Raw genomic sequence first — 11491 nt, 5'->3', positions numbered from 1 at the left:
GGAGTGCATATAATTGTTTGTACTCCAACTGAATTCTTATAAATGTAGAAACAGAAAATGAATATTTTGTTCAAAAGCATTACATTAAATCACCAAAAGGGCACAAATTGCTGGAGTAACTCAGAAAGTCAGACTGTATCTCCAGGTGACGTTTTGGGTCGTGACCCTTCAGCAGTCTAGAAGGATCTTGACCAGAAACGTCCAGTCTGAAGAAGGGTCCTGACCTGCAACTTCACCTATCTATGTTCTCCAGTGGTGCTGCCTGCTCAGCTGAATTGCTCCAGCACTTTATGGCCTTTTGTGTATTAACCAGCATTAGCAGTTCTTTGTTTCTGCATTAAATCACCATGTGCTCCAAACAGCATGCATGTGGCATTAAATTTAAAGGCCTTACTTCGCCAAGAGATTTTCTCTATTGCTTTTCAATTGTCAGAGCTTTTTTTTGCTCTAAAAATGCCTCGTTAAAAACAAATCTGAAATCATTGACTTTTGATGCTGAAATCGTACTTGAACCGATACAAACTCTCCCTCCATTCTGCACGCAAGGTTGAGATGAGGCGAACGAACATTGGTTGGAAGCTATTTTAGGACCACCTCTTTTAAATGAACCAAGAAAGACACAAACTGCAAGAGTAACTCAGCTGGACAGGCTCTGGAGAGGAGGAATGGGTGACATTTCGGGTCGAGACCCTTCTTCAGACTGATCTGTCTGACAGTCTGAAGAAGGGTCTCGACCCGAAACGTCATCTATTCCTTCTCTACAGAGATGCTGCCTGTCCTGCTGAGTTACTCCAGCACTTGTGTCTATCTCCAGTTTAAACCAGCATCTGCAGTTCTTTCCTACACCCTTTTAAATGAACTATTATTTTACCAGGAAGTACATTCTTGTGACAAGACCATTTTGGCTCCAACTCGTCTCACCTTAAAAAGACATGATCAAATATGCTGCACTGTCAGCAAGTGTAATGTTCAGAGTTCCCATCTGCACCTCACACTAGCAATGACTGGACTCTTGTATTGTGATTGTCTTTCAATTTCAACTTTCACTACATTCAATCCTGTCTGCAGTAGTCTCTTTGGCATCTCCATTCTCTTTGGTGTCGTCTTCTTGTTTGCCGTTCTCTTGGCTTTTGGGATCGGTGTGGTTGGGAAAAGTGCTCTCGCCGTTCATTATCCCCAGACCGCCCACAATCCCGTCATCCAAAACCTCTGTGAGCTTCAACTCGTGATCTCCTTCGTCGTCACTGTTTAAATTTCTCAGGACCAGTGGGATTTTTGAGTCTGTTATAGTGTTCTCCAGCATGGCTATGTTACTCTCCTCGTACTTGGGAAGCGGGGCATTCTCGTCCTGGAGTTCCGTAAAGTGCTCTCGTTTCATGGCCGCGCTCTGCACCGCTTTCTCCAAGATCTCCTTCTCGGCCGTACGGAGCTGGATAGCCATCTTACTATGGTACGACAGCTCCGGCTTTTCCAGCAATGACTTATCGTCCTGACATCCCAGGAGCATAAAAGGGAAGAGGAGGAGGAAGAGTACAAAGGCAATTATTGCAATGGAACTACGTCATTTTCCTTCGAAAAGATTTAGACTTTTATTTAGGAGATAGACACACAAAATGCTGGAGTAACTCAGCGGGACAGGCAGCATCTCTGGAGAGAAGGAATGGGTGACGTTTTGGGTCGAGACCCTTCTTCAGACTGATGCCAGGGGAATGGGCGGGACAGAGATAGAATGTAGTCGGAGACAGTAAGACTGGTGGGAGAACTGTGAAGGGGAGGGGATGGAGAGAGAGGGAAAGCAAGGGCTATTTGAAGTTAGGGAAGTCAATGTTCATACCGATAGGGTGTAGGACTTTTATTTACCTGGATACACTTGAAAAATGTCGATGCCCTTATTTAACAGTGCGGTTGCAATCAAGAACTGGTTGGATAATAATCTGCATTTAATCTGAATTTTTTTTTAAAAAGCAGCACTATGATGCGGCAGGAAGTGCAGCTGAGTCTGAGCTCGAGGGATCTGGGTTTAGTTCTGACCTCCTTGCAGGGTTTTGTGGAGTGTGCATATTCTCACTGTGGCTGTGTGTATTCCCACCTCCACCCACACACTGAAGTAGTGACCGTTTTTCACGTTTATTAACCACTGAACATTCCCTTCAATGCACTAGGTTGGATCAGGGCAATATCTATCAGGCATGAGAAAGAGACAGAGAATAGGTTACAGGGAAATAAGTTTGGGAATGGAACTGAAGAAATTAATGGGCCTGTCCCACTTAGGCGATTTTTTAAGCGACTACAGGTGCCTGCAGCAAATTTTCAACAGTGGCGACAATTTTTGTTGTCGTTGGCTGTTGTAGGTTGACGTTGGTGTTATCATAGGTGCTGTCGTAGGTTGTCGCCAGGTGTTGTAGATTAATTCCTTTAAAACTAGTCCCTGGCAGTCGCCTAAAGAGTCGCCCAAGTAGGACTGGCCTATGAAGCACTGAATGGGACTGAAGGGGCTCGATGGGCTAAATTCCATGACATGGGAAAATATGAAATAAAATGTGCCCACGGGCCAAATACTCCCAAAAAGTTAAAAAAAAGAGTGACATTAGCAACTTGGCCGAGGAGGTAAGCTTGAAGGAACATTATGAAGGAGGAATGGCATAGAGAAGCTAAGTGGCAAATCCACATCTTAGGGCCTTGATAGAGACATGCACTGATGCCAACTGGCAGAGAAAGGCAACTAAGTAGTGGTGCAGTGGTTAGTGTTGCTGTACCACGAGGCCATGGGTGCTGTGTGCATGGAGATTGCACATATTCCTTCTCTCCAGAGATTGCACATGCGGCTTTCCTCCAGTTTCTTCACAGTTCCCAAGGACATTGTGACAGTTTGAATGACCATTGGAAATTCCCCAAAGCCAGACACAAAATGTTGGAGTAACACAGCGCATCAAAACGTCACCTATCAATTTGCTCCAGAGATGCTGCCCAACCCTCTGAGTTACTTTGGTATTTTGTGTCCATCTTTGGTATAGACCAACATCTGCCGTTCATTTTTTATTATTTATTGTAAATTCTCCTTTGGGTACGAGCTGGGGGGGAATCGGCAGGAGATGCATGTGGCAAGGAGAAGGCAATGGGAGGGTTTGGGAGGATGGGCTTGATGTTCTTAGAGATGGCTTAGATTTGATGGGCTAAATGGCTTTCTAGGTCATAGGATAATAGGAATAATTGGAAACAGCATCAACCACTACTTTTGAGAGAGACCATTAAATACTGAAGGCACAAACTTGCGTGGCAAGTGGAGTAACCGGATAGCTCTTTCACAGACTTTGCTGGGCTCTGTGGACTGAATGGCCTTGTTCGGCACTTCAGGGGTCCCATTGTAGTCTGGTGTTATCAAATGCAATTGTCAATGGAGATAATCTTTACATGCACTGTCAAACATAACCCGCCAAATGTACACTGAGCTTCCAATTGTATATGCAAGGCAAAGACAATCATTATGCCCATCATGGCCACAGAAGGTTCTGGAGGCCAAATCAATGGATATTTCTAAGGCAGAGATAGATAGATTGTTGATTAGTATGGGAGTCAGGGGTTTTGGGGAGAAGGCAGGAGAATGGGGTTAGGAGGGAGAGATAGATCAGCCGGAATTGAATGGCGGAGTAGATTTGATGGGCCGAATGGCCTAATTCTACTCCCATCACTCACGGACTTATCTCATCACTTACAAATTTCATTCAGATTTTCACAGAACTTACCTCGGTCGTAGTTTTATATGTTTTTAACAGGAGTGCAGCCCTGGTTTCAAGAAAGGTCCACAGTTTAATTTCATTATCCCAGCTCACAGGGAAATCAGAGTTTCCCAAGGTAAAGATCTTATCGATGACATGTTCTCGAACAAGATGTCCTTTCAATTCATCTGAAATTAAAGAAGTCATAATTAAGAGTATACAAACTATGATGGATCAAATACCCCAAGGCCCATTTTATCATTGGGATAACTTGAATTGATTACATTTTGAACAAGAAAACCATAACATCCTTGCCTTCGCCCCATGGTTTGTCATCACTTCTTGCACCTTTTGCATTCGTCAACCAGTATGCAACAAAGGACCAGGCACACACTCTTTTCTGAGGTTTGTGCAAGTGGATATATATAATTGGATGTACCTTTGCTGACTGCACATTTCTCCTTATTTGTTTTTTTTAGTTGGGGGATACAGCATGGAAACAGACCCTTGGACCCATCGAGTGCACACTCACCATCGATCACTTCTTCGCACTAGCTCTACATATCCCACTTACCCATCCACCCCCTACACACTAGGGGCAATTTACAGCGGGCCAATTAACCCGCAAACCCGCACGTCTTTGGGATGTGGGACCAGAGGAAACCCGCGTGGTCACGGGGAGAAGAGAAAACTCCACACGGACAGCAGCCGAGGTCAGGATCGAACCCCGATCTCGACCAGCTGAGCTACTGCGCCGCCCATTGTCGTACCGACTGATCAGTTGAGAAAACTAATATTAGAGTTACCTCCTATTCATTAAAGTCAAGCTGAACTTTAACAAGTCACTTTTCAACCTTACGAACGTTGCAAACCTGACGAGGACATTACCGTTAATTGGACTTGAAAAGTTGGCATAAGTAATTCCAACAGTAATCACAATTCAAAGGTGCTTCAACTCAACAATCTTTCAACTTATCAACTTAACAAATAAGGACTTTGCAATCTTTGTCTCAGTTAATTAGCAATGATGAAACCTAACCAAAAGACTAAATGACAGCAGTGAAAGAGACAGAGTATTGAAGGGGTCTACTTCTCCAAAGGTCAAGTGCAACACACTTTACTTGAGATCAGCTCCTCCAGCATGAAGTAATCAGGAAATAAAAGCACTAAGGATCAGCAACTGCTTTTAATTTTTGAAAAAAATACAATTAATCTCCACGTATTGATTGATTAACGATCTATCTTACGTTACAAAGGCCGGGGCAGAAAAAAGGGCTGTATTTCATACGTACTGCTTCATTTGTTACATTGAGGCCAGGCACAGAGTTGAGGAACAGCACCTCATCTTGCATTTCGGCATTTCTGCACCCTTCTAGACCTGATATTAAACTCTACATTGTAGACAGGAGGAACTGTAGATGCTGGTTTACAAAGAAGATACAAAGTGCTGGAGTAATTCAACAGGTATGCGGCATCTCTGAAATACGTTTCAGGTTGGGACCCTCATTTAGACTAAAGAAGGGTCCCTACCTGATATGTCCCGTGCACATGTCTTCCTGCCTGACCGGCTGAGCTATTCCAGCACTTTGTGTCTTTATTGAATTCAACAACTTCAGGTAACTTGATTTCTTGGTCTGCACCTGTCATCCATCTGTGATATTGGTTGAGCACGTGTGCTTTTTTTCCTCCTAACTCCTAAGCTCCATTATCTATATTCCCATTCTCCAACTAGGAATCGGGTTAGACATTCGCGGAAACAGGTCCTTCGGCCCACCGAGTCCACGCCGACCAGCACTCACTCCATACCATAGCACTATCCGACACGCTAGGGACAATTTACAATTTTACCAAAGCAAATTAGCCTATAAACGTGTACGTCTTTGGAGTGTGGAGAAAACCGGAGCAACTGGAAAATACCCACGTGGTCACAGGGAGAACGTACAAACTCCGTGCAGACAGCACCTGGAGTCAGGATCGAACCTGGGTCTCCAGCGCTGCAAGGCACCAACTCCACTGCTGTGCCTCTCCAATCTATGGATCGATTGACTGATTGAAAGATACAATATGGAAACATGCCCTTTAATTCACCGGGTCCATCCATTTTCTCATCCACTTCCGACACACTAGGGGCAATTTACAGAGGCAAGTTAATTGACAAAGCCACACGTCTTTGGGATAATTTCGCTTTTCCTAATGTTTGAATTGAAGTCGTGCGGCGACATGGAAATGAGAAAATCTTCCAATAAGCAATGTTCCCATTTCCAAAGTTATTTTCTTGGTTTTCCCTTTCTTTCACATGGGATGATAATCGGTGTTTGAAGGGTGAGATTACAAGGACAGGCCCACTTGACCTGCCCTTGGGTTTTACTAGCTCAAGGGTGATCTGATGGAGATAATTAAAAACAACAAAGAGCTTTCACGGGCAAGATATTTCTACTTGTCATAGCCTTGATACTACATCAGGGCAACGGGCCTTCATGGCCAGGCCAAGAACCCTACACTTACAACAACTGGGACATGAAACTGACACCAAACTGGTGACTCAGTATTCCGTCTCAAACTATACTCATTTTATTTTTGTTTATTTGGTCTAGAGATAATGGATGGGATTTATATAGCGCCTTTCTAATACTCAAGGCGCTTTATACTCAAGGCGCTATATAGAGATATAATGTGGAAACAGGCCCTTCGGCCCACCGAGTCCACACCGACCAGCGATCCCAGCACACTAAAACTATCCTTAACACTATCCTACACACACTAAGAACAAATTTTACATTTATACCAAGCCACTTAAAGCCCCCGTCCCACTTTTACGACCTAATTGACGACCTTTTTTACTTGTGGACATTTTTCATCGTGCTAGAAAAAACGTCCCGACCTACTTGATACCACGAGTACCTACGACCTACCTACGACCCCGTGACGACCATGCTGCGAGTATGAGTCAAGGGCAAACTCGGCAGAGATCGTGAATTAGGTCGTGAAAGTGGGACAGGGGCTTAACCTGTACGTCTTTGGAGTGTGGGAGGAAACCAAAGTTCTTGGAGAAAACCCACCCAGGTCACGGGGAGAAGGGCTAAGTGGGCTAAGTGTTCGGCTGGCAACCGGAAGGTAGCTGGTTCGAATCCCGCTTGGAGTGCATACTGTCGTTGTGTCCTTGGGCAAGACACTTCACCCACCTTTGCCTGTGTGTGTCCTTGGGCAAGACACTTCACCCACCTTTGCCTGTGTGTGTGGATGTAATTATGTGAAGCACTTTGGGGTCAATGCAAGTTGACTAAAAATGTGCTATATAAATAAAGAAATTTTAAATTTAAATTTACAGACAAGGATCGAACCCTGATCTCTGGTGCTTCAAGCGCTGTGAGGCAGCAATACTACCGCTGCACCACCATGCCGCCCTACCACCGCTATACTATATCTGTATCGGAGATGCTTATCTAAGATGTATCTGTGTGATACTTGTACTGAACTGTATACTAGATGAATTGCACTGTACCTCGGTACCATACCATACCAAGGCACACAGGGCAGAAAATCAGAAGCACTTTTTGCACTGAAAGGACACCTGAAACTGGTTAAATTACCAACAATGATTTAATTGCGATTTCTCAGACCAAAAGTCCTGTTTGTTGGTGGAAGGCCTCGAGAGCGGCAATGAAACAAAACCAAAAAAATCGATGAATGGAGTGAAGACGACTATTTGCCAGATCTGGGTGAATGTTGGAAGAGGCTCAGGAGGCTAAACAGATGAATCATAAGCAATGTGCATCCGGAGGCAAAGATCCTGTCTCGCTAACCTGCTCAGCTTCTCTGAAGCAGCAGCACCTCAGGGGAGCACTCAGATTTACAAAAGGTATTGGCAAAGTTCCTCGTGATCAGCAATTAGTCAAACTCAGAGCAGCGCAGATTCAAGGTGAACACTACTTTTGAAGAAGAAACATGGATGAAGAGCAAAAGGAAGTGAGCACAAGCACAATTATTCCAATAGCAAGCAAAAGGGGAAGAGACAGAGGGCAGAATATATAGTTCTCAGCAATGCAGGTCAAACAGTGATAAGGTAGAACAAAAATAAAATAATGTTGGAAACACTCAGCAGGTCAGGCTGCAACTGTGGGAAGGGAAAGAGTGAATGTTTCAGGTTGGAGACCCTTTATCAGAACTTAAAAGGAGTGAAAGCTTGTGGAACGTGCAATTTTTTGGGGGGGTGTGTTGTAAGAGGAATATCTCTTACAGGGTAAAACTAGGATGGCCATGGGGATAGGCTGTAAACAAGGTTATCTGGTCAATGAGTGAATGGGAGCATTTAGAGAGCGAGAACATAGACTGCATCTCAAAACTAAACTAAAACTACATCTTTACAGATCTTCCTCATAGCTCCAACTGGTCACTTTTTTTGTGTGTAGTAAGGGACTGCAGATGCTGGTTTAAACCGAGGATAGACACAAAATGCTGGAGTAACTCAGCGGGTCAAACAGCATCTCTGGAGAAAAGGAGTAGGTGACGTTTCGGGTCGAGACCATTCTTCAGTCTGAGAGTCAGGGGAGAGGGAAACGAAAGATTGGAAACATAGAAACATAGAAAATAGATGCAGGAGTAGGCCATTCGGCCCTTCGAGCCTGCACCGCCATTCAATATGATCATGGCTGATCATCCAACTCAGTATCCTGTACCTGCCTTCTCTCCATACCCCCTGATCCCTTTAGCCACAAGGGCCACATCTAACTACCTCTTAAATATAGCCAATGAACTGGCCTCAACTACCTTCTGCGGGAGAGAATTCCAGAGATTCACCACTCTCTGTGTGAAAAAAGTTTTCCTCATCTCGGTCCTAAAAGATTTCCCCTTTATCCTTAAACTGTGACCCCTTGTTCTGGACTTCCCCAACATCGGGAACAATCTTCCTGCATCTAGCCTGTCCAACCCCTTAAGAATTTTGTAAGTTTCTATAAGATCCCCCCTCAATCTTCTAAATTCTAGCGAGTACAAACCGAGTCTATCCAGTCTTTCTTCATATGAAGCCAGTGGATTTGTGGAGTGACTGTATTGGAGGGAGAGATGAGGGTTTGGAGAGAGGAACTGCATTCCCCAGCTCTGTTTACAGGAGGTTTAGTTTTGTTTTAAGATCCAGCAGGGAAACAGGCCCTTCAGCTCACCAAGTGCATTCTGACCCAGCCTGGCATTGTGAGGCAGCAAATCTACCTGCTGCTCCACTGTGCCGCCCAGGTGTTCACCTTGTCCACTTCACTATGTTCAAGTGAATGGATTTCCAACAAGTGTCTTGTTAATACTGGTGGTCCTAGCATCTGGTTTTCCAGATTGAAAGGTGCCTTTTCAGCGCAGGTTAGTCCTGTAGCAAGTCCCCATATTGATAATACCTAAATTCATACGTTATAGGAGTAGGATTAAGCCATTCGGCCCATCAAGTCTACTCTGCCATTCAATCACGGCTGATCTATCTTTCCCTCTCAACCCTATTCTCCTGCCTTCTCCCCATAACCCCTGACACCCGTAGTAATCAAGAATCGGTCAATCAGAGCCTTTAAAATACCCAAAGACTGCCTCCACAGCCGTCTGTGGCAATGAATTCCACAGATTCACCACTACCTGACTAACAAAATTCCTCCACATCTCTTTTCTAAAATTACATCTGAGGTTATGACCTCTGGTCCTAGGTTCTCCCACTGGTGGAAACACAATTCAAAGAATATAATTTTAGTACAGGGAAATGTACAACATTTTGTTTGCCCCCATCCTAATAAACTAGATAGTACACTTCTGGTCTCAAATCTGGTTTAGTTCAGAGATACAGCATGGAAACAGGTCCTTCGGCCCACCGAGTTCATACCGACTAGCGATCCCCGCTCATTAATTGCTTTGTTAGATTAACATTTATACCAAGCCAATTAACCCACAAACCTGTGCGTCTTTGGAGTGTGGGAGGAAACCGAAGATCTCGGCGAAAACCCACGCGCTCACGGGGAGAACGTACAAATTCCGTATAGACATTACCCGCGGTCGGGATCGAACACGGGTCTCTGGCGCTGTAAGGGCTGTAACACCTCGACCACCGTGCTGCCCAAATGCGTGCATAATTCTTGTACACATTTTTGGGACGGATCTTGCTGGGCAATGCATGTTCTAATTCAAAGCCTTGAACTGGTTATCCACTTCAATCTATTTCTATTCATCAAGCACTTCATGGGAAAAGGTCATGTGTGACTCGGGTCAGTGTCCTCCTTCTACACCCACGGAGAACCCACCACCTCTCCATTTATCACTCAAAGCTGCAGTAAAGATCATTAATTTCCAGCAAGCGTGGTGCATTTTCACCAGTGTGTAATAGCCCCACTGATGAGCAGCTTTTGCATTGCGACATTTGTTTTGAATGCCACCCTTAGAAAATATCGCCAGATGGATCAACAGATATGACGGATGTGAAATCCTTGCTCACAACCAAGGTGCCTCCAGCTAACCATTGCAGTCATGAATCAGGAAAGGAGACTGGTCAAAACAACAAGCATTCACAAATAAATATCAGTAAATGAAAACATAAGAAATTTCAGACGCTGGAATCTTGAGGATAAACTAAATGCGGGCCAGGTAGTATCCGTTGAGGGAATGGACAAGGATAATTTGAGTCAGGACCTTTCTTCAGACCCCAAGTCAATAAACAATAGACAATCGGTGCAAGAGTAGGCCATTCGGCCCTTCGAGCCAGCACCACCATTCAATGTGATCACGGCTGATCATCCCCAATCAGTACCCCGTTCCTGCCTTCTCCCCATATCCCCCGACTCCGCTATTTTTAAGAGCCCTATCTAGCTCTCTCTTGAAAGCATCCAGAGAACCTGCCTCCACCGCCCTCTGAGGCAGAGAATTCCACAGACTCACAACTCTCTGTGACAAATAGTGTTTCCTCGTCTCTGTTCTAAATGGCTTACTCCTTATTCTTAAATTGTGGCCCCTGGTTCTGGACTCCTCCAACATCGGGAACATGTTTCCTGCCTCTAGCGTGTCCAAACCTTTAATAATCTTATATGTTTCAATAAGATCCCTTCTCATCCTTCTAAACTCCAGAGAGTACAAGCCCAGCCGCTCCATTCTCTCAGCATATGACAGTCCCACCATCCCGGGAATTAGCCTTGTAAACCTACGTTGCATTCCCTCAGTAGCAAGAATGTCTTTCCTCAAATTAGGGGACCAAAACTGTACACAATACTCCAGGTGTGGTCTCACTAGGGCTCTGTACAACCCTTTGCTCCTATATTCGATTCATCTTGTTATAAAGGCCAACCTGCCATTCGCTTTCTTCACTGCCTGCTGTACCTGCATGCTTACTTTCATAGACTGATGTACAAGGACCCCCAGATCCCGCTGTACTTCCCCTTTTCCCAACTTGACGCCATTGAGATAGTAATCTGCCTTCCTGTTTTTGCTACCAAAGTGGCACGCCGTATCATTGAGTGATATGGCGTGGAAACAGGCCCTTCAGCCCAACTTGCCCACACAGGTCAACACGTCCCAGCTACACTAGTACCGCCTGCCTGCGTTTGGCCCATACCCCTCCAAACCTGTACCTGTCTAACTGTTTCTTAAACGTTGGAATGGTCCCTGCCTCAACAACCTCCTCTAGCAGTTTGTTCCATACCCCCACCAGCCTTGTGTGAAAGTCTGTCCATTTCCCACCACAGATGCTGCCTTATCTGCTGAGTTCCTCCAGATTTTGATCATTAAATGCAAGTCATTTTCACCAAGTAAGAATGTAATGA

The 11491-nt window shown here is 44.8% G+C and overlaps 1 protein-coding gene across 4 annotated transcripts in view; it reads right to left on the bottom strand.

The window, feature by feature from the left end:
- Nucleotides 1–227: 227 nt before the first annotated feature.
- The window catches only part of setd3 (SET domain containing 3, actin histidine methyltransferase), a 120962-nt gene continuing 109698 nt past the window's right edge, over nucleotides 228–11491 (bottom strand). For 3 of the 4 annotated variants that reach the window (XM_033027682.1, XM_033027684.1, XM_033027683.1), the window contains exons 12-13: nucleotides 3744–3904; nucleotides 756–1489 (exon numbers count right to left, since the gene is read on the bottom strand). In XM_033027682.1, coding sequence (XP_032883573.1) covers nucleotides 1037–1489; nucleotides 3744–3904 — 614 coding nt within the window. In that variant the 3' untranslated portion in view covers nucleotides 756–1036. Of the gene's footprint in view, nucleotides 653–755; nucleotides 1490–3743; nucleotides 3905–11491 lie in introns of those variants that run through there. The other variant, XR_004413153.1, reaches the window with a different exon arrangement.

The sequence above is a fragment of the Amblyraja radiata genome, chromosome 9 (assembly GCF_010909765.2).
Source record: "Amblyraja radiata isolate CabotCenter1 chromosome 9, sAmbRad1.1.pri, whole genome shotgun sequence".
Taxonomy (NCBI): domain Eukaryota; kingdom Metazoa; phylum Chordata; class Chondrichthyes; order Rajiformes; family Rajidae; genus Amblyraja; species Amblyraja radiata.
The sequence above is the reverse complement of the archived record's forward strand: the minus strand, read 5'-3'. Positions and strand labels throughout refer to the sequence as shown.